Raw genomic sequence first — 23,433 nt, forward strand, 5'->3', positions numbered from 1 at the left:
ATTTATTCCTCTGGTATTGGTCCACTCCACATCTATGTTGCTCTTTATATTAATTTTATTAACTGGCTAAATCATTTCCTTTCATACCTGTGAATTATGGAAAGAAGTTAAACTGAACCTTTTACCTGGAGGAGCAGGAGGAACTAGTAGAGATATAATTTTTTTTTCATTTTCTCTATCTGGAGACAGTGCGCAAGTACAAAGCAAAATACAGAAGTTAGATGCTGCCTGGGTGTGAACCGATCTGACTCTGTAGTGCAGCTCGACTGGTGCACTTGACTTGAGAGTCCTCACAGTCAAGCTAAGTAAATTCCCATGTTCGACTGCAAGTACAAATTATGACCTATTTACATACCGCCGATAACAACTAACACTCATAAAAAGTTGCCAAGCAATAGGCATAGTTTCTCTGTTATATTTTTAAATTGGCACAGCTTTGGACATTCCCGCCTTGATTGCCTGGCATGCCCACTAGGGTAGACCTCAAGGAGGGAATGGCCAAAGCTGTGCTAACTTGAGAGACCTACACTAGTGGGTGTGCTACTAGTAGATCATGGAGCATTGTATTTGTTGTAACATGGAACATTCGCTACATATGTTTTGTTAATTAAGATCATCTATTCTTCTAATACACTTGCATTACAGTTCAGGATAAAGATTTCCATGCTAGTGCAACTTCAGTGTAGCAACTATTGTTAAAATCAGGTAACTACATAAAAATGGAATGAAACAACAGATACTGATGATACTAAAATGCTGTAAGAAGATATCTTATGCAGTTAAGTACCTAATCTAAGAGTGGCTGGCCAGCTGCCACACCTGTCACTATTTCAGCAAAGAACATACACAGTTCTATCAGACTGAGCCTGTACTTTGGGACCTGATAGTAGATATGCAGCAAAGTTAAACTGCACCCAAAACCAGGAAAAACACAGAGCTGAAATATACTGTTTTACATGGTACCTTAACTTAATTACTAGAAACTTGTACTACTTGCTTACTGCTCCAGGTCTGTAACCATATTAATAGAAAAAAATAAACAGCTACAGAAACTCAAGGGAACGGAAGTAGAAGAATTTAAACAGAGTACAGGCACACCCCTGAAGCCTTCAGCCAAATTCTGACAGGATGGCAGTCTGTCTCATGAAGCTGACGTCATCGTGCATACCCTGTATGTGATGATGTCAGCAACAACCCCATCCAAAAAAAGGAAAAAATTTGAAAAAACAACTGTGAAATTCGGAAATTGAAGGGGCCACCCAGGAATTCATGGCACCCCACTTATTTTGCCCTCAAAACTAGTAAATACAGAGGAATTCAGTATGGTTGAGTAGTATGTGTGTGTATATATATATATATATATAAATATATATATATATATATATATATATATATATATATATATATATATATATATATATATATATATATATATATAAACAAACAAAACAAGAGAGCGGCTGCAAAAGGTCATTGTAGAAAAATAAATCCAAAGTAAAAGAAACGCAACAAAATGTCCACCAGGGCCTCGGGCATACAAAATAAAATATAATTTAATATCCAAAGTAAAACCAGAATAAAACAAAGCAGATAAGCGCTTTGTGGTCAGATCTGAGGAAGGATAATTAATTTTTTTAAGTATATTTTATATGCCCTAGGCCGTGGTTGTCATTTTGTTGTGTTTCGTTTACTATATATATATATATATATATATATATATATATATATATATATATATCGATAGCAGTTTACCTATTCTCCCACAATTATAGTTTATGTCAGTAGCTTATTTATCAGTTTTGTTAATCATAGTTTATTTCACCAGGATTAACTTATTGTGCAAAGTGGTGGTGCACTACTGAGAAATTTTTCACTTTTTCCCAGTGCTGTGTAAGCATGGAATTGTTTTATATACATAAGAGGGTGGTAGTTGTTGGGTGTGGGAAGGGGAAGTGGCTTGCTCTTTTCAAGAGCATTTTTTTTTTCTTTTTTCACATTTTTACATGAAGCTTCATGATATAAAAAAAAGCAATGAAACATAACTTATTCTTGGGTCATTTCAATTAATATGCACACACATGTAAGAATGGGTGTACTTCACTTGACCTGAAATTAATTTGACTGACACCCAATTGACCTAAATTTAATTTGAGTGAGAACTCATATGACTGACTCCCATTTCACCAACATTTAAGACATAGAGTTGTTGTGGGTTTTCCTTTACCTATGACTTGCTTGTGATAAAAAGAATTACTGTAACTTACAGTGCTGACTGTTAGAATGCTGATAGTCATATAGAAAGTAGTGTTTCTAAATGTGGATTTGTCTCTATACATTTTTATGGGAAGTATCTAACGTAATTTGGCAAATGTTTTTTGTGTTTCCAGCAGTAGTGGCAACGTGTAGAGTACTGTAAGGCAAGTTAAAAGTATATGCCCTTTTCCCCACTGTAGTGTGATCCTGGAGTTAGTATATATAATTAGGTGTTTGGGGAGTGTGGTGGGCATAGCCCCTCAGCTAGTTTGGTTGTACATTGTCCCATTTCTGTTAAGAGGGTTAGTAAGTAGTTTTTAAGTTCTGGAAAGGGTTAGTTATTGATGTTCTAAGTGTGCTTGTCTATGGATTAAGATTTAGCATGTTGAAGTTCAGCATTGTAAGCTGTCGGTGAAATTGGAGTCAGTCAAATGAATTGTCAGTCAAATGAAATTTAGGTCAAGTGAAGTAGATCCGTAAGAAAAAAAATATGTATATGTGTATATATATATATATATATATATATATATATATATATATATATATATATATATGTGTGTGTGTGTGTGTGTGTGTGTGTGTGCGCAGAAACATACATACGTGCACTGAGAGAGAGTGAGTGAGAGTGAAAGATTGTGAACTCAATAAACAGTGAAAATTGATAATGAAGCATCATTAGTATTAAATTTCTGTGAAACATGCTTTTTTTCAGAAAATGGAGAACAGTATAAGTAGCCGGTGCTGTAACCTAACATTTTTTTTTTTATTTAGTTAACATTCTGTGCAATACCATGAACCTATAAACGTGTGATCCTTATGATTACACACCTGAGAAAATGGATACACAGTGCTATCATGTGCTGTCTGAATGGTGTATCCAGTATTTGATGGAGCACAATAAAAGACTGTTTTCCACAAATGTAGTCCTATTACTACTATGAATCAATTGTCAAACTGTTTCCACACAACATAGACCAACTGTCCTACCATTTTATACACTGTGACATCCACATGATAAGTTGTAGTCACTATTCTGTGCTGTTATCTTATTTGTTATTCTCTTCCTGTGCAGTACTTCATACGTTTGGTGGTATGCTGTATTGTCATAACAGTGGTGGTATTTAGGTTTGCTCATTGGAGCCTTAAAGCGTCTGTGCTTCATCTTATAATAGTTTCATGAGTCCCACACACACACACACACACACACACACACACACACACACACACACACACACACACACACACACACACACACACACACACACACTCGGTATATGACTGTGTTTAGCTGGTGTAATTCATTGTAGTAGGATACAGAACTACAAGAATGAATCACAATTCTTTCTGTACTTATTGCATGACAATGAAAAATAAATATAGGAACCCTCATTCAAATGCATGCAGGGAAATTGTAATTATTTCCATGTTACTGTGAATGTTTAATCTATTATGTTTTTTTTTTAATTTAAGAGATGGATATTTGGAAGAAGTGAACTGTTTATGAAAAACAAGGTTACAAGTCATCTTTCAGACCAGTTAGAACCACAGAACAGACTTCACTCTACAAATGAATTATCACCTATGGTAAGACCTACTAAATCTGAAAAGGCTACTTAAGTTGCACAAGCAAAGCAGTTGAGGGATAGGATATGGACTTGGTCTGAACTTAAGTTTATGAGGCTGAGAATACAAACTGTTAATATTTATACTAGTTAAGAATGAATGTCACTTGTAAATAATGGCTGAAAAGAGTCTCCATGTTACATTCTTCTCATGTGTGAAAAAAATAAATATATAAGTACAACTGTAGCCGGCAGCCAGTTGGTAATTAGTGTACCTATCACTTCCAAGGAATTGCATCTTATGCTTGGGTTTCAAAAAAAGAATCCTTCCAAAATTATGTTAAACATAATCTGATCTAAAAAAGTCCTGAAATGCATAATTACCTATCAGTGGTCTAGCAACTCACTTTTGTTTTTGCAAGAAGTGTAGTCCAAAATGAAGTTGGCATAATGGAGATCCAGACGTTTGCAGAAGTAAGGGCAAACTTAGTTTGAAAATGGACCTTAAAATGAGAGTATCCATGATTCTATCATAGTGCATGTGTGAGGTGACCTTACATCTCTGATGAATCTGTGTACGAGTTCTGTTAAGATCATCTCTGGTTTGTTATTAGGAGTACTGTGATAATTATTTCCAGTCCAATCTTTGCTGCATGCACCAAAAGAAGACAGTAGGAGCTCTTCACATGTTATTTGGGTATATAAGATATTGGAAACCTGTGTAAAACACAATTTTTGCAGATGACAACATTGTATTTCCATTGCAAAAGTAAAAGTCAAGACTCCATATGCAGTGGACCCACATTTGTAACATAGATGGGGTCAAAAACATAATTCATGAATATAATACTAAATATATGTAAATGATATTTTATTTTAGTTAAATTTTCCAGATTACTGTTTTCAATAATCTATGCACATGATAATGGCACCTGGTAAACTTTCAAGATCCTAAATGAATGCATTCAAAACAGCAAAATCTGGCATTAAAATTATTTCTTAGAACAAATGCCTGCACAATATCCATTTAAGTGTCACAGACTAATAACATTTCAGTATTGTTTCAGAAGGCACAGAATCAAATAAGATTGAACAGTCTCACTCTAAGCAAGCTATAAAGAAGTAATGGATTTACAATGCTTAAAGAGTATTTTGCAGTTTAGCACAGTCTTGATATGATAGTTCAGACAGCAACCCTGTGCTCATTCAATGTAGAACATAAATTAGTAAGTGCAATGAAAACACAGAGACATTCCTATAGAGTAGCTGGTATGGTAGAGCAAAGCCTACTAAAGAAGTAATGGGTTTACAATGCTTATAGAGTATTTTACAGTTTACCACAGTCTTAATATGATAGTTCAGACAGCAACCCTGTGCTCATTCAATGTAGAACATAAATTAGTAAGTGCAATGAAAATACAGAGACATTCCTATAGAGTAGCTGGTATGGTAGAGCAAAGCCTGCTTCACAGTTGTATTACAGCAAAAGATAAAACTGAAAGAAGTTCTAGACTTATTGTGTCTTCCCGGTTAGAGGTTGCCACAGCGAAACTCCGGTCTGCTAATGATTGACAGTACATTTTTACGTGCCGAGTTGCTGCCCCTGACACACAATCTTCAACGAAGGTACCCCCATTCACGTATATCTCAACACAGAAGACGTTCTCACTGAGAATCAAACAGGATGTCTTACTATGAAGCGACAATGCTACCGCAGCACCACCACCACAGTAATGAAGCTTCTGACTTAATCTTATTTTATCCTAATGACCAGATTGAGACAGTTGGTTATTTAAAAAGCTCTGACTTCACAGTTATGTTTGCCCAGATGTTTAGGGTTGCCACCTTTTCAAATGCCCAAAGTGGGACATTTTGGTACAAACATCAGATTTTGCAGGGCAAAACATACCCACAGCCAGTACAAAGATCAGAAGTTCACTTTTTGGCCTACATAAAAGCATATTTTTGTAGCATTTTAGTTGCTTATTCTGTCTCTTATCACATTTAGGTGTTTCAGATACAGAATAACTGTTTTATGCATCTATTACATAAAATATGTAAAATATGTTTGTCCTAAAATCTCAAGATATTTGCCATTTTTTTGATTTCTTTGCAGGACACAACTGCCCAAAAAGGGACTGTCCCTCACAAAGTGGGACAGGTGGTAACCCTACAGATGTTTACTTGTTCAGTGTACATACCGCTCAGACCAGACAAGGTTGTTGTTCATATGTGATACCCGTAGGTAAGACCCTAGGTTATATCACCAAGATTTAATTAAAAATCTAAGATACCTCATTTGGAGAATTTGATTCAGTTGCTTGCTGTTCTTAGATGTAAGTAATGTCTCAACCCTATATCCTTTATCATAGCTGGCAGACAGTTTAATGTAGCATTGGATTCTGTGAAAGACAAACCACAAATTTTCAGAGAGGTACGTTCAAGTGCAAACACTGGTAAAAGCATTAATCCTAGAGCAACATCCAATTGCTGTTTGGTGTGTAGCTCAGCCAGATGACTCATGCTATACTTGCTTGGCACCGACATTGAACACAGGGATCTCACCTTGTTTAGTCTGTGTCAGTGTGTAGATGTCAAAACTAGTATGTGCCCCAATCCAACCATTTAAGGGTTCACTTTCAGGTAGAAAGAGTGAAGGAGGGCTTTCCAACAGTTAAAGGTAGTGTGTTGAGTCCCTAATGCTTAGTGATCCTCTGTACAGACAGTATATCTTACAGAAAGTTAAAAACTAAATCTTGTTTCACCCAGTCAAATCCATGCCTATAGAAACACTCTAGGACTCTGTTAAATGGACCCTCCGAGACACATGCTTAGCATCTAAGTCCCATATGGCATCTGCATTGGCTATCAGGGCAATATCCTTATTTGACTGCAGTTGCAGAGGTAACTGACCTCTTAATAGGTGCTGCTTGGGAAAATGGAAGGGAGCTTTCCCCCCACACTACCCTCTTTCATGTTGGCCCCTTACATGTGTTCTACTTCTATCCCCAGTCTGTCTAAAGTTCAGGAAGTATAAGCGCATTTATATCTACATACCCAGTATGGACTCTGTTCCATTGCTGACAAACACAGAGCCCATATTAAATTAAGACACGGCTAAGCAAATTTCAATCCAAACCTGTGAAAAAGAATTCCCTATCAAGTTGAAATAAGTTTTAAGGTATATATTTTGCTGTATTGCCAATACTATCAGAGCCTTTATTGAATTCAACCATGGATTTGCAAATTTTCAAGCCAAACTGATGGAGCAAAATTCTCTGCCAAATAAAAATAAGTTTTAAGTCATGTGGCTTTGCTTTTATTATATTTTCATCATAAATGTGGACTGCTTGCAGATGGGTGACCCTCTAAGGAGTACATACTTATGCTTCATGGAATTGGGGCATAAAAGAGAAACTTAACCTCTCTAACTGTTAAAATGCTTACTTGCAACCTCCTACATATGATTCAGAATACTATTTCTCCACCTAGTCTCACATAGTAAGAATCTAATAACAGCTGACTGTATTTTAAGTGTCAGACGCTTATTGTTTTGCTTGGCTGCTTTTCTTATTTTTCTAATTTTGTCCATTCTGTGCGAATACAGTTAATATGCTACATTTTCTTACTTACCATGGCTTGTAGTTCTAATCAGGATCTATTCTAGCAGGGTTAGCCAAACTCTCTGCACAAACTCAGACTGACTGGAATGCTTCACTCCCCTCCCACCTTCATTCCCCCAATCGTCCCCTGTATCATCCAGTTTTTCCAAAGGTAGCCACAGCCATATACCCTCCCACCTCTATACCCACTTAAAGTTAAACTAATACATTGTCTACAGTCTACCAGTTATGCCAAATCCACTGCTAATGCAATTCTCAGTTCCCACATACTTCACCACTTCCTTAATAAACTCACCACAATATTTTTTCTATATTTCCATATTTAAACCCTACCACTCTTCCAGGAAAAAACATCTACCTTCCAACTATTCTCTTTCACACACCAGCCTATGCCATTACACTGTTTATACTAATGACCACCCTCCTTCAACATCGCCACTTTCACTCCCATGACTGCATCTTACTGTCATAACCTCACTATTCCTTCCATCCCAACAACTCACACCATCATGTCCTACCACTAACACCCTCACACACCGGAAAACAAATAAAGACACTTCACCCTCACTAAACCCAATGCACCTATCCACTCCCTACTCCAAACAAACTATCCCAAAATCACACACAACCACTTTCCATTACAATTGGAAGCCAACCACAAAAATCCTCAGACTGTACACTAGGTTTATACCTTTTCTGTAAAAAAAATATTAAGCCGCAACTAAAATAATGACATAGGTACATATGCATTAGTAGAAAAGGAAATAACAATAGTGATGTGTTGTGTTGTTTTCATGCAGTGTGTGTGTGTGTGTGTGTGTGTGTGTGTGTGTGTGTGTGTGTGTGTATATATATATAAATATATATGGTCCCTATTATATGAAGAAAAATCAACATCTCGAATGGCTGAAAAGTCGAAAATGACATTTTTCGAAATTGTTATTGTGGGAGGCTGTGCCCCACCTCTGCTAATTATATATACCAACTCCGAGATCGCACTACAGTGAGGAAAGGGAACATTTTCCGATCTTTACTATACCGCGATCTCACAATAGCGATCCTGAAGAATGGCATTTTCAACTTTCCAGCTGTTTGAGATGTTGATCTTTCATTCATCTAATAGGGACCCAATATATATATATATATATATATATATATATATATATATATATATATATATATAGTTTTCAACAATTTTTATTCACTCCAACAGTACATAAATTGGTCAATTTTCATCATCCCTTAAACCTCATTCCTACTCCAGAACCTTATTCTACATGCATTCTTTCCACAAATTCTATTTATTTCTATGCAATTTGTCCTTTCCTTTTCCAAAGATACTACCTGCATTTTTTTACCTCCTTTACAATATTCAGTACTTCAGTTACAGTTGGTTTAGATTTTAATTTACAAATTGTTTGCATCAGAAATTGCTTTTTTGATATCCAAATAGCATTAAACTATCTTACTTTACTATGTCAAGGCAATTCAGATCATGTGTCCCATCTCAAAAGAATAATTTCTTAGGTTACCACTATTTCCTCTCCCAACATTTCTGACAAGGATATTCTATAGTGTTTTTTTTTAAATCTGCCATCCACTTAAGCCACATTTTCCTAAACTACACCACTCCACAAGCACATTAGACATAGCCAAGCTCAGTGTAGGAATTATACTTAATAAAGTAAAGCAGCTACAAACACTTCCTCTGCTTACACACCCCTGCCATCCTGGCAGTGTCAGAGCATTGGGTGAAGGCTGGCACCCCTAATCTCAGCTTCTGCTTCAATGGCAGAAGAGGAGAAATAAGTAGTGGAGGAACCTTTTTCCTCATAAATCGCACAATTATTGTTAATGGCCAACATCAGAGCCTTTCAACCAATGATTATGGCTCAATTTGGCTAAGCTTCCCTGCCACACTGAATAATACTTACTTTCTAAATCTCAAAACTTCTCTGAATCAGACAATATTCTCTCCAGCCTTGATCTTTCACAACTTATTGAAAACTTCACCTGTTCAAACACATGAATCGGTTCACTAATAGTCATATTTATGGGGACATGATAAGATGAGGTATTTAAAGAAATATTACGATATCTAAGATATGTGGGAAGAGACTAAAAAAGATAACACAAAAATTGAGAAGTTGGGAGCTCTTGACTATGGATATGGATAGTATAGTACAAGCAGTGAAAATGTTTCTAGTCCCCTTAATGTTGTATACAGCTCAGGCATATCTTTGTCAACTTGATAAGAAGCTGTGTGCCATAATTAATAAAGACTTGAAGGAATCTATTTGGGAGGGAAAAGGCAAAGAGTTAAGTGGGTTAAGTTGTTTCTTCCCACAGAACAAGGTGGTTTATGATTACCAGATTAGAAAGGATGCTTTAGAGTACATATTCAAGGCTCATATACATAACAAGTCTATGTCTGTCAATTGGTCAAAGGACCAAATTGTTGAAACCCATATGGTCTCGATGACAATTTGGTTCATCAAACTATTCTGACTGAGAGCATGGTATACAGTAGGGATCAGGGAATTTGCCCTTTTCCTCACTGTAGTGAGATTTCAGAGTTGGTAAAAATAATTAGCAGGGAGGTATGGCGGGTGCAGGGGGGTGGGTGGTCATGCACCCCTGCAAAAATGTTGTTTGTATTGTTGACAGATGTTGTTTGTGTTTATGTCAGTTTTTTGACTAACTGCATTGCCAACAATATGGTCTTGACTATATGCGTTTTGACAATGTGGTTTTTCAATAAACTAACATAGATATATAAATAACACAAGTAGAAGGCAGCAAATCAAAGTGGAAAGAAGTGATGGTAAAAGTCAAGCTGTGTTCATGAAATGAAATAATATGGTTTTGGGTGCAGGCACATGAAGAGAAAAGTAACAGCCATACAAAATATTATATTTACAATGTAGTAGACAATATTTTAGGAACTAAGCCAACACAGAAATGGAGAAAGGGATTTTACCAATAGGGATGACAGCAAGTAAGGGCACAGAAAATAGGCTAGAGTGAGCTTGAATTTTTAAAAGAAAATTAACAAAGGAACAAAGGTATAGGGAACAAATGATAAGAGAGCGAAACATCAAACAATAGGATGAGGCCAAGTAGAAGTCTGGATTGCGGGTTGAAGGCTGCCTTCTCTACCAGGGACTGATAACAAAGTAAAGTTATTGAGGAAGGCATATTGAGAGTGTTATATGAAAGTCCAGCTCAGACTGAATTTATAGCTGAGTCTGGAGCAAAAACTGTGGTAAAAATTGACTAATCAGTAGGGCATATAAAATAAAGCATGATAAATCTAAGAATCAATAAAACATATGTTTGAAAAGACTGGGAAATAAGTATATAAGGATAATATCCAAAAAAAAAAAACAAATAAATAAAAAAAACAATGGAGAGTATTTGTGTGTATTCCAAGTATGCCACAAAATCTAGAAGGTTTAGATTTTTATGTGGAATTGCTTGCATTGGTATTTTTATACCCCAAGTAGACTTCACAGATTTTTTCGACAGGTAGACAGCACTTGCTGAAGGCATGATGGGAAATAGAGTAGTACTTGCAGTACCCGGGTACATGTTTTTCAAGAATGCAAGGAGTTCATATATTTTAGAAATTCCCTACAAGATACTTTGTAAGAAATGTTGGGGGAGCAAATTGTTTTAACAAATAAAATGATTATTTTCAGTGAGGATATAAAATCTGAATTGCCTAGACACAGTAAGGCCTTAATGCTGTTAGGTGCCAAAAAAGCAATTACCAGAAAATGGAAATCAAAAATAAAACCAACTGTGACAGAATTACAGAATTCCATAAAGGAGATAATAGAACAGGAGGAAGAATCTTTCTAAAAGGTAAGGAGGAAACTACATAGAAATAAATGCAATCTGTGGGAATGATGCATACAGAATAATGCTCAAGAGAAAGAGGAGGACTGGTACTTCAGAGAAGGCAGGACTTGAGCAATTTATGTAATGTTAAATTAAATGCTTATTAAGCCAAAAATCATATTTGTAATGATTTTCTCTTTTATAATTGAATGTGTTACTGTGTAATATGTGATATTAATAAAGATGTTAAAAAAGATGCTAGCCATCTAAGCAATCTACCAACTACTCTCTACTTGATTTAATCATCACCATGACCCCTCCTCCATTCAGAACAGTAGGCACTGCCCCATAACCATCTCCATGAGACCTCTCCTCCAGAAATCACAACCCCAACTGGTCACCTTCTGCCCTCAAGCTAAAAAAAAAATCAAAAACCTACAAACACATCATTTGCAACACTGCTGAATGATATCCTAGTCCAAGATGACCCAAACTAAATAATTAACTCCCTCACAGCTTTCATCTGCAAGCTCCAGGATGCATACTTCCCTTCAAATACCCAAATATAGTTCTTCCAAAACGAAATGACTGCACAAATAATTTAAAACCATTTACAAAATTAAAGACTTCTCCTAGAAAACACAGAAAGAGTACCTAGCTCAAGAAAATCTAAACCACTTCATAAACCTAAGAAACCTAGCCAACAAATACTCTAGAAGACATAAAGTCAGTCTTCTCACCACTTCTAAACAAATAACACTGTATAAACGAAAACAAATTCTGCAATCTTGTTAACAGCATCACAGGTAGAGCCTCAACCAAGTATGCACTTCACCTAGATTTCATTCCTATACCCTCAGGAATCCTTACTCCCAGCTACTTTGTCATGGAATTCTCTGCACTCCTAAAACTCAATCCTCCTATTGATACCAATTCTCACTCCAAACTAAAAACTAAAACGTATTCCCTTCTCTTCTACTTTAAAACCATAACTAATAAGCACATCTCCAAAATTCTTAATGACATCCCTCAGATTCACCCTCCCCTGATAACGGTGGCCACTGTCCCTAGTACCTAGTTACTCCCTCTGTAAAGACCACATTATTACTTGCTCAGACTTCCCTTTAATACCTCTCTATTGAAAGGAATAATGCCCCTACAATGAAAAGGAGCCATGGTTAGACCTATCCCTTATGACTTCCTCAACATCATGTTTTACACCCACCTCCATCCTTCCAGCGTGGGGCAAGTTACTAGAAGAAACTGGTCTACATTTAACTTACCGATTTCTTAGACACTTACAAAATCTTATCTTCACATCAACATGGATTCTGGTCAAGAGAAAGTACCATGAATGTAATCTGTATTCTAACAGATGACATACTAATAAACATGAGAAACCTCACAGGGGCTATTTGCATTGATTTAGTCAAATCCTTTGACGTCATAGTTGACTCCTTGCTAACTAACTTCCTCTGAAGTGCAGGTATCAGCTAACAAGCTTGCCAGTGGTTTACTAACTTTCGTATACCTTGGCAATTGTACCTATTCATCTACCCCTCTAAACAAAGAGAAACAATAATCATTGCCCCAGTCCTTCTTCTTCTTCTCACTTTGCATTAACAAACTCCCATCAGATTTCCTCATCCTTCCAATAATAATATATGCAGGAGGTATAGTTATCTCCAGATTTGGACCTTCCAGCTCAGACATCTCAAGCACCAACCAAACTGACATCTCCAATATCTCACACTTGCTTAACCAGAAAATGCCACTGTTGATCTGCAAAGAAAAAAAAAACTGACTGCAGTGTTTCCAAAGACAAAAATGTAAACTCAAACTTGAACACAACTGTCAATAGCATGGTCACTATAGAAAATGTACAAGTCTACAAATATTTGTCTGGATAGACCCTTCCCTCAAAAGTAAACAAGCTACTTTTCTGGGAAAAATCTTATATTTCTTTTCCCTCAGGAAAGAACTGTCATAGGCAAAGGTGTCCTCCTCCCACAACTCGAATATGCTCTCCCGCCTTTGGTTTCTGTTTCCAAAAATAATCTTAATCAACTTCTAACATCTACTAACCACATCTGTGGATTTATTACCCCTTTCTCCAGAAGAGAACATCACTGAAACACTATGGACAAAACCAATTGGTTACCAAACACACAAATAATCACCCTCCTACTAGTCCTACTAGACAAAAGGATTTCTCAAACTTAGCAACATGAAATTCTTTAAATTTATAGTGAACTCATAGAAAGACAAGCCCCTTACAACATAAGATCACTTTCCTTTTCCACCTCAACTTACAAACCCCTTACTCTAGATTAAAATATACTGATCAAAATGTTTCCATCTTAGGCCCTAAAATCTGGGATTTCATACCCAAACTAAGAAGAGAAACTTCACCATTTTCATATTTGTGAAATAACTAAAATGCCACCTCTACAACAAATCAGAATGCAAGTGCTTCAAATCTGGCAGTGTCAACTAACCCAAATTCTACAGGTTCTACAATTAGAGGCTGTGTAGCCTGAAATCATGCCTAACAACACTTGCCTATATCATGTTGATTAACTTAAACATGCATATATTCAGAAGTTGTGAACTAAGTTATCCACTTCATGACACTTTGGCTATAACTGATTTCTGATACGATATAGCCTTCTCTGTGAAATATCTTAGCTCTTAATATTTGCTAGTATTATTTTTTCTGTTCTTTTTGTATTTTGTATATTTCATTAACTTTTTTCTTTGAACCTTCGGTAAACCTGAAAATGGTCCACTTGGATCAGTGTTTTATGATGGTTACATTCTTAAATAAATAAGTAAATCATCTTCATAACTGAATGTCCTTCCTCTGTCTGTATACCTTTCCATTATGCCCCCACCTTTTTTGTGTCAGCACCTCCTTCACTGGTCTTTGTCTGTGCCCTGTGTTTGTTGCGTTCCCCTGATGCCATCCTGATACACCTTTTCTTGTCCACATGTTTTCCTTAGTTCCTTCACCCTGTACTCTTCTTAAAAAATGGCCACCTGATCCCCCTAAAATACACTTGGCACATGTCCACCCAAAAATACACTTTCTTACCCATCCATTTCCTTGTCTTACCTTCTCTTTGTCCTTCTGTCTGTACTTCTGTTTACCCCTTCCCCTTTTTTAACTATCTTATACATCTACTTCCTTCGCATTTATAAGAGTAAATTGGTAGAGAGTTTACTCAGAGGTCCTTATTATGGATATCAGCAGTTCTTACAACAGCTTGTTGCAGTACATATGGCCCCAAATAAGTGCAGTCATGCAAAATGTGTGCTACTGAGATTCACAAGTTATGCAGCTGTCATCACAGTAAGGTCTTCCATTCATGGCCAGCACCATTTGCATTAGCAAATTCATTAATTAGGTTATTTATCCTTTGTTGACTTGGTTAGTCCCACAAGGCTAATGACCTGTTTACAGGGGAGACCTGAAGTGGTATTTATACTACTAGGGGAAATTTGGCCAGGGAGCTTCCCTTACGCTTTCTAATATGTACTCTGAAATCTTTTATATCCACCTGACCTACCACCTAGCTCAAGGAAATGTGGCCTCAGTTTAATGTATCATCTAAAGGATGGCACACTCAGGACTGTGGTATCCCCCTTATGCTGTACTACAGAGGCAGCAGTCAATATACCTGATGTGGGAATTGAACCAGCAGCCTTCTGTAAAGGCAAATGTGTTACCTCTTGCACCACTAACACTGCTAGTGATGTATTGCCATGTAAATCCCCACTTATTAGCAACAAAGTACTAGCTGAGAGTCCATAGAATCAAACTTTGTTTAGCTGGCATTACCAGAATCATCAAATATCTGTACATTGACAACAAATGTCTGTTGATTTTTCTTATATTACTGTTTTGTAAAATTTGGTATCATAGTGTGACTGCCTAAATATACTGATAACAGTCACTGATTTCTTAACTTGACCAACAAAATATTTTAGGGACTAAAGGGAAACAGCCTGCTTCTTTTGTCATACTGCCTTATTTCCATTTAGCTAGAACAGCCTATGTATTTATTGTAATCATTCTCAGCCACTGAGCCTTGTTAGCCTGCATTGTTTCTTGCACACATTTTCCTCATCTTGCCAGCTTGAATGTATTTTTTGTTATGTCTGTTCCAACCATCCAGCCATCTAGCTTAGACTATCATAATGTCATACTTATTATATTCATTGTAACAGTTTGATCTGTTCCATTTGTTAAATACGTTTTAAAGTGCATTTCCATTCAACCAGTCAGCATGGACTGAACTATTCTTCTTCTTCAAGGCTATTCATATCTTCAAAAACATTCTTACAACTATCATTTCTTTTTTAATGTACAACGACCCTTTGTTATTCCTAGAACAGCTTGGTCTAAAACCATTTTCCTGTAAAATATTCCCATATAACTTCCTGCATTAATCACTCATCCACTATGGCCAGACATACCTTATGATATTTTGATTATAAGCTGTAAAAATCAGAGTAGGCATTCTCCAGGTGACAATTATCTAAAATCTTTCGTGCACCAGGAATAGGCAAGACCTGTAACATTTCACTTACAACAATGCCAAACAAGGCTTATTTTTTCCTGTGCTGGCATGGCCAGTGATATTTTCATTTTAACTGTATTGATCACTCATCTGAGCAAAGCTGTTATGTACCAAGGTCAAGAGCCACATAAATATTATGGTTTGCTTGAGGGAATCATTTATACATCAGGATAAAAATGGCTTGTAACATTCCTCTTTATCTGTGGCAGTCTCACAATCTGACACTTTTCCATTTTTCATATCTTTTTTTATTCTCTGTTTCCATTTATCTTATTTGTAAAATTACACAGCATCATGTTTTATTTCAATAAAACACATTGCTAAATTGTCTGATTTTACCTAATCACAGTCTAGAATTTCGTATTTACTTTGACTATTCATAGCCTATACCCGTTTACTTCCACAGATTTCTAACTCCAGTTTTATATGCATTTCCTAAAGGATCCTTAACATACCACATTTTTCTTTAGTAGTAAAAAAGTTGTATTTCTACACGTAATTGTAACATAGAACCATGGCATATTGTTAGTTTCTTGGACACAGCCTTATCTTCCTCATCTCCATAGGCCTAACATGGTTCAAGAACATTTGCATTCAGCACGTTGTTGCTTTATAGATTATGAAGTTAAGATGCTCTCTTAGCATAAAAGTAGATTTCTCTTTCAAGGTATGTGTGTAGGGACAGTCACCTAATGTTAAAGACCTTAAATATCTTGGAGTCTTGTTCAGTTAGTTAGGGGAAAGGGGGCTTGGGTGACAGACTAGTGGATTAGGGCAGTGGTAGCAGTTCTGCAGGTATTGCACTGATTGTGGTGGGGAACTGGTAGCTGAGTCATAAGAGAAGCTCTAAATTTCCCAATCAGCCTTTATCTTCATCATGTAGTACAGCCATGACATTTGTGTAGTAACTGAAAGTATAACATGTACAGACAGATAGAAATTATTTACAGTGTAGCTGGGTTTATGCTTCATGACAGAGTGAGGAACTTGACAGTCCAGGAATGCTAGGGAGTACAACTGCTTCTCCATCGTGCTTTCAAGAGTCAGTTGAGGTAGTTTGGATGCTCCTTGCATGCACCTCATGGGTGGTTGCCAGTCACAAACCAATGGGATAAGTCCCTGAGGCAGACCCAGGACATGGTGGAGATTATATTTCTTAGCTGGTCAAAAAATGCCTGGAATCATATAGAGTGAGTTAGAGATTGTTGCTGGGGATATGAAAGTCACATTTACAGTGCTCAACTTTTTACTCCTGCAAAACCCACCAGAAAAAAAGGGTTTAGACAGTGAAGGTGACATCTCTTATTGTATTGTCCATTCTCATTGTAATACATAAATCTATGGAATGTAATTGTCTACTATTTCATAAGACTTTATGTGCATGTACAGCTTTAATCCAGGACCATTATGCATTTTCACTTTTAACATGCAAATGTAATAAATTGCCAATCTATCTACATAATAACAATCTGACTTACTTTCAACAGAGACAGCATCCTCATTAATACTGCAATAAAACCTTGTATTTACCAGATTAATATGTACAAACAGAACCAGTCTTCTTGTTAACAGAGATAAAAGCAAACAGTACAAAACTATTTTAAATAAATCAGTCTTCACAACTACAGAATACAGTTTATTGAAGGCTGCACTAAATTATATCTAAAAGTGTGTAGTATAATCATAGGTTCATAGGACGATATGTTCATAGGACGATACTAGGCCATTGGCCCGGAGGCCCTTATAAGCCTAGCCAAGAATTTCACCAATGTTCCCACAAAGTCAGCACCTGTGTTCCCTGTCCAGCAGGACACAGGTGGGATCCCAGGGGTATATTTTCTGTTTCCCATCCAGTCATCCAAGCTACTCTTAAAGAGAGCTACTGAGGTACTCTGCTTGACATGGAGAGGAAGTCTATTCCTCAGATGGGGGAGTCATTGGGACACAAATCTATCCCACCAACAAGTTCTATTAATGTCATAGACCAAGTTGAGAACTTGCGTGTGGGATGTGTGAGTGGAGTTTGACTTATGGATATGCAGCAACTCCATCAAGGCTGAGTCTGAGATGGCCTTGTATGCCAGACACACATCATCTCTGAGCCGTCTGTATGAGAGTAGAGGGACAGGGCTTTTAGCCTATCTGTGTAGGATAAGTGTTTGAGACCTTGGATTTTCCTGGTCAGGAACCTCTGTAGTCTCTCCAGCTGCTACACATGCTTGGTAAGGTAAATGCCGAAGACATAATCTGCAATTAATATTAATGCAGTTCACAAAGCCACAGTAACATTACTTTTGAGTACTGAACTAAATCATCCCACAACTCCAAAATGCTTATCTGTTTTAAGCAAGATAAGGCAAATGGTCTGTTTATGTGAACTTGTAGGGTTTTTTTAACACATAGATTTACTTCTTCCTTCGTTGATTTTATAATCTGCAACATTACAGATGCATGTTTAATTATTTAAATTACATGTTTTGTTTGGTGATGATTTTACTGCTTTTAAGCATTGCTAACAGAAGACACAGCAAGATGCGTTATTCAGTCAAAAGGGATGCAATGCAAAAAAAATACTGTATATGTTCCTTTATAATTTACATGCATTTTTAAACAGGACTTTGACTAATTGTTTAGTTAGGTAGGCTGAGCCAGACCTTTGCTACTGTAACATTAGTAAAGAATGGCTTGTGTGAAAACAGAATAACCGAGCATTTATTCTTCTCTATGTTAGTGGATTTATGTGAGTGATATAGTTCAGGTCAAAAATCCAAGTTTGAGATAGCCAATCCCATTAATGTTACAGAATGGGAAATAAGTGTAGTCTGAAACAGCTTGCAAACCTTTACTGGCTACTGTTAGGGTTTTTTTGGCCTAGTCTTAAAAGTGATACATACTGCCAACACATTGCTTACTCGGGTAATCCTATAATACAGCATTATTTTCAAACTGGTGTTAACGTGTGAGCATGGATATTTCTTTTTCATCTTACCCATAGGCAACAGATGAATATATGAGTAACAATGGCTGTCAACAAGTTACTAAATCTACAGAAGAAGAAAATCAATGCCCCAGAGATCTTAGCAAGTTAGAAGGACCTTCAGGAGACAATGCTGGAAATAATTTAGGTATGATTCTTTGCCTATATTTTGTATAATGTCTCTCAAATAATTTAAGATACCATACATGAAAAACAAATTTAGTAAAAAGATAAATGTAAATAACTGCATGAAAATGAAATCTTTTGGTCAATAAAAATGCTGTGATTAACTTCTGTTCGTAAAATGTTTCAGTAATGAAAAGTAAAATTCAAACTGCAATAGTTGTAGTAATTTTGGTTGCATTAGGTAGTTTTCTATTACATTAAATATAAACAGTAGAACTATATTTTGCTAAACATACTTAGCAATCTCACAGGGATTGTATATTGAACTATAAGTAGGGCAATGGGGTAACTTCATAGTATATTATGTGAGTTAGAGATGTTACTGGAGTGGCTAATTAGGGATGACAGTGTAAGGTGGGGCTGGAAAGGAGGAGGAGGGTGAGAGAAAAAGAGGCCTACAGGTAGGCTGGGATGGGACAGTTAAGATATAGAAAGGCAGAGGACAACAGAAAATGTGTAGAAATTATCAGAAGAGTACATGTACGTGGGGTGGCACAGACTAGGGTAAAGAGAGACAGTTAAGAGATACACCTGTGAAAAGGAGGAGAAGGAAGGCACTGTGGAAGGAAACGGGCAAAAAGCAATGACAGCTGATAAGGAAGAGCCAGGACCAGAGGTGTTCAGGCAGGTACCACCACTGCAAAGTAAACAGAAGAAGGCATGTGGGCTGGGGGGGCATTAAGCCAGATGGGAGAGGGAGAGGACAGAAGAGACAGAACAGTGGAGAAGTGTTGTAGGACAGGAACAGAAGGAATAAGCAAGAACTAGTGCCTTCCACAGTGGGAAACAACCAGCACAGATAGTGAAGAATAAGCAGAATGACTGACATGGAGTTGGAAGTGTTACAAATAGGAGAGGCAGTGGCAAAGGGCAGGAAGCAAAGAAAAGAACAGATGGAGTGGGGAAAGCGAAGAGGGTTTTGGAAACTGGATACTCCAAGACAAAAGAGACTGATTCTATGTAAGTGTGAAAAGAGAGACCAAGTATTAGATAAATGATGTTTCAAGACTTAGACTGAGTAAGATGTATAATGAGATGAGAAAAGTGGTCACCAACGGGAAGGGGTGTACACACATTGATGTGAATGTAGAGACTGGCGATTTGTTACAGGACACAACTGAGGTGGGAGCAAACATGATAAGGAGTGGGCAGAGAGATAACAGGAGAGGGGATTGGAAGCAGCAGTCATATGCTATCTTCACCAGCAGTCAGCAGGTGTAAGACACAAAGCATGGGGGAGTATAATGACTGGAGGGAGAAGGGGAGGGAAGGAAGCAGAAGAGAGACTAAGTGTGGAAGAAGCAGACAGAACGTAAAAAGAGATAGAGGACATGGAAGAGGAACAAAGAAGGGTGACTCAGACTGTGGCTGGGTAATTTTAATCTGGAGTGCAAAGAGTCTAGGTAGGAAGATGGGGTAGTTTTAAATAGACACACAGAAGGGATGGTTGACATTGTTAGTCTGAGAGAAACATGGGTCAGTGACAAGTGGAGATAGGACAAAGCTTTCCAACTCTAAAACAAAGATCACACTTTATCAGTTAACCAGGCTCTTACTTTTCATGTCAACTTACCACTTTAATATTAATTAGTGTGTGTGTGTGTGTGTGTGTGTGTGTGTGTGTGTGTGTGTGTGTGTGTGTGTGTGTGTGTGTGTGTGTGTGTGTTTATACATAAGTACACCCGAAACATATGCCGGAACAAGATGGTGGCAGTCTGACTGCCTAGTTTGCCTGTCAGGGTTTTATTTTATTTTAGCCTGTGCCTCCTGAATAATTTGCACTGGTTCCAGCTGGTGATTGCCCTTTACTGTTTCTTTCTATGCAGTGTTGCCATGTTATAGGGCTGCTTTTGTAGCTGGTTTACTTGTGGCTCCCTACTATTCTCAGTGTTCATTTTTTGGGATTGTGACTACAACATTTGAAACCATTTGTTGCAGTGTTTCATTTCTGCATTAATTCTGAACTAAGAAACTCCAATAATCCACTAAGCAACAAAGTCCATCTAGTCAAAAAAAGTAAAGCCAGTTGCCACCAAGCAGAAACAGAATTTAATATAAAGTTTAGTGCTTTCATCTCCAAGTCTCACAAGACTTAATCTCTGATCTTCTTATGAAGTCTTGTGATACTTGGAGATGAAAGCAGTAGATTTTAAATTAAATTCTGTGTTTCTCCTTGGTGGCAGTTGGCTTCACTTTTTGATTAATTTTGAGCTATGGTTGAGTATAGTCATGATGATTTTTTTTAGACTCAGGCTTGCTTATAATTTGTTTTTCTAATGAACCCCCACAATGTCCCTATAGATTCGTTGCCTCGTTGTTTGCATGTGGCCAGTTTTTCAAATTATCAGAGCTTGGAACACAGCTTTGACAAATCTGCTTCATTGACTCTCTGTATTATAGCTTTTAGTATACGTTGCTGGGGATTCAAACTTTGTCTATCTGTGCTGCAACTTTAACAAGCTGGTGTCTGGAATGAGGCTGAAGTAGTGACTGGTTTCTACAGTTTGCCAGTTTACACTTTAGCTAATTCTGTCATGTTAGACTTTTGATTTTTTTCTTCTGTAGCCTTGAGTCACATTGGGAATGAGAACTTTTGTCACTGGTAACGTTACTGTTAGCTGACACTTATGGGGTTGTGATTTTAAAGTCAGTTTTTCAATTACATTGAACTGTTGACCATGCAATTTGGATGTATTCTCTGTGTGTTTATTTGAGCCATGTGGTATATTTGTTTTGGACTATGTTTCTGTACAGAAGGGAAGGAGTTTTTGTTCCTTTGAATTTTATTTATAATTGCCAGTCGAATAATGAGACTAGCTTGTTTTCATTTCATTACTTGTAAGTTTCCATTGACTTCATTAATCATTATTTGCATTTCTAATTGTTTTATCCTTATTTGTTCTGTCTGTACTCATAGTTTATTTGCTGAGATATTTTTTTTCCAAAATGTATAATAACCTATATTTATTTATTTGGAAATGTATGTTTTATCATGAATGCTTCACTCCTATGTCTCAACTGTCCATATTTTTGCAGAATGGACAGATTTTTGCCTCATATTTTTAGTCTGTTCCTCATAAAATTTTCTGGAACATCACCGAGGGTTGAAGTCACTAAATAATGACTTTTGAGTTTCGGACTTTGTGTCTTTTAAAAAATGTGTGCTAACACAAATCATGTTGTTCGACAACTTTCTAAGGTTATAAGTGCAGTATTTAAAAAGTGTCCCTGTATTTGGGCCTTTGTCTCCCCATTGTTTTAGGTTTTGTCTAGATTTCTTGCTCTAAGAAGTTGAGAGGTATGGCTTCACTTATATCTTTTTGTATTATGGTTGGGTTTAAAACACATTAATAAAGCCGAATTTGAAGTACTAAAAAAGTCTACACACACACACACACACACACACACACACACACACACACACACACACACACACATACTTTTATCCAGCCAGTGAACGACTGACTGTGGTGGACTGAGTAGAGCTGTGTTAAATCTGTATAAGAATCATTTTCTTTGGGATGGGTGGAGATTTTTGGTTTTACCGCATCCTTCTAATGGTTGATATAGGTAGATCACTATGAATTTAAAAAGCTATTTATTTGTCAGTGTAGGACTTCAAATGTGACTCTTCTCTGTGGCTCTGAAATCACAGAAAGAGAAACTGTTTACTTTCCTATTAGTGAGATAGCCACATGTGCTGTCAGGATCTGCAGGTTATGGAGTAACCATATAGTATAACATTATGATTCTATGGTTCAAATTCTGGGCCTACATAGGCCATTTAAGAGCTTGCCTTATTGTTGTTGCTGACACATGATGCATTTTTTAAAACCAAATGTCTAATGATATCTTGAAGGATGTAAGTTCTTTTGTAGATCTGATATCCCTAGTAATAAATTTCAGGTCCTACTGTCTCTTGAATGTAAGAATCCTTTAACTTTGATTTTGCAGTAGGTAAAATAAACAGTAAATTATTATTGGTGTTAATAACAAAATGAATAAAATCTACATCCACCATAACAGCCATATTGCAATATAATAATAATTTATAAATTAAAATCAGGTCTCTTATCAAAAAAAGATATATGTAGCTAAATACAAAGATAAATATTTAAGTCTCTCTTTATATTACATATGCGTACAACCAGCTACCTGTCTCACAAAGAGTTTCTGGGTACATTCTAGCATCTTTAGCTGTGAGGTGCTCAAAAGACAAAAGATTCCTCTGTATTCAGTAATGGATTGTATGCTAGTTAAATGTATTTTGAGCAGTACCTGGCTATCTTTTCTAGAGAAACAATGGAGTATATTCTTAATAAGACTATAGCATTTTCTTATAAATTTTGTAATATAAATTTGTAAGTAAAATCTCCCTAAATCGTTTACCCCTTGTGAAAATACCC

At 36.7% G+C, this 23,433-nt stretch overlaps 1 protein-coding gene across 1 annotated transcript in view; it reads left to right on the forward strand.

The window, feature by feature from the left end:
* The window catches only part of LOC122815064, a 95,526-nt gene that overhangs the window by 47,522 nt on the left and 24,571 nt on the right, over nt 1–23,433 (forward strand). The window contains exons 3-4 of the mRNA XM_044087308.1: nt 3,724–3,837; nt 18,860–18,989. Of these exons, the coding sequence (XP_043943243.1) occupies nt 3,724–3,837; nt 18,860–18,989 (244 nt within the window). The remainder of the gene's footprint in view (nt 1–3,723; nt 3,838–18,859; nt 18,990–23,433) is intronic.

Source organism: Protopterus annectens, chromosome 11.part0 (genome assembly GCF_019279795.1).
Source record: "Protopterus annectens isolate FY-2018-M chromosome 11.part0, PAN1.0, whole genome shotgun sequence".
NCBI lineage: Eukaryota > Metazoa > Chordata > Ceratodontiformes > Protopteridae > Protopterus > Protopterus annectens.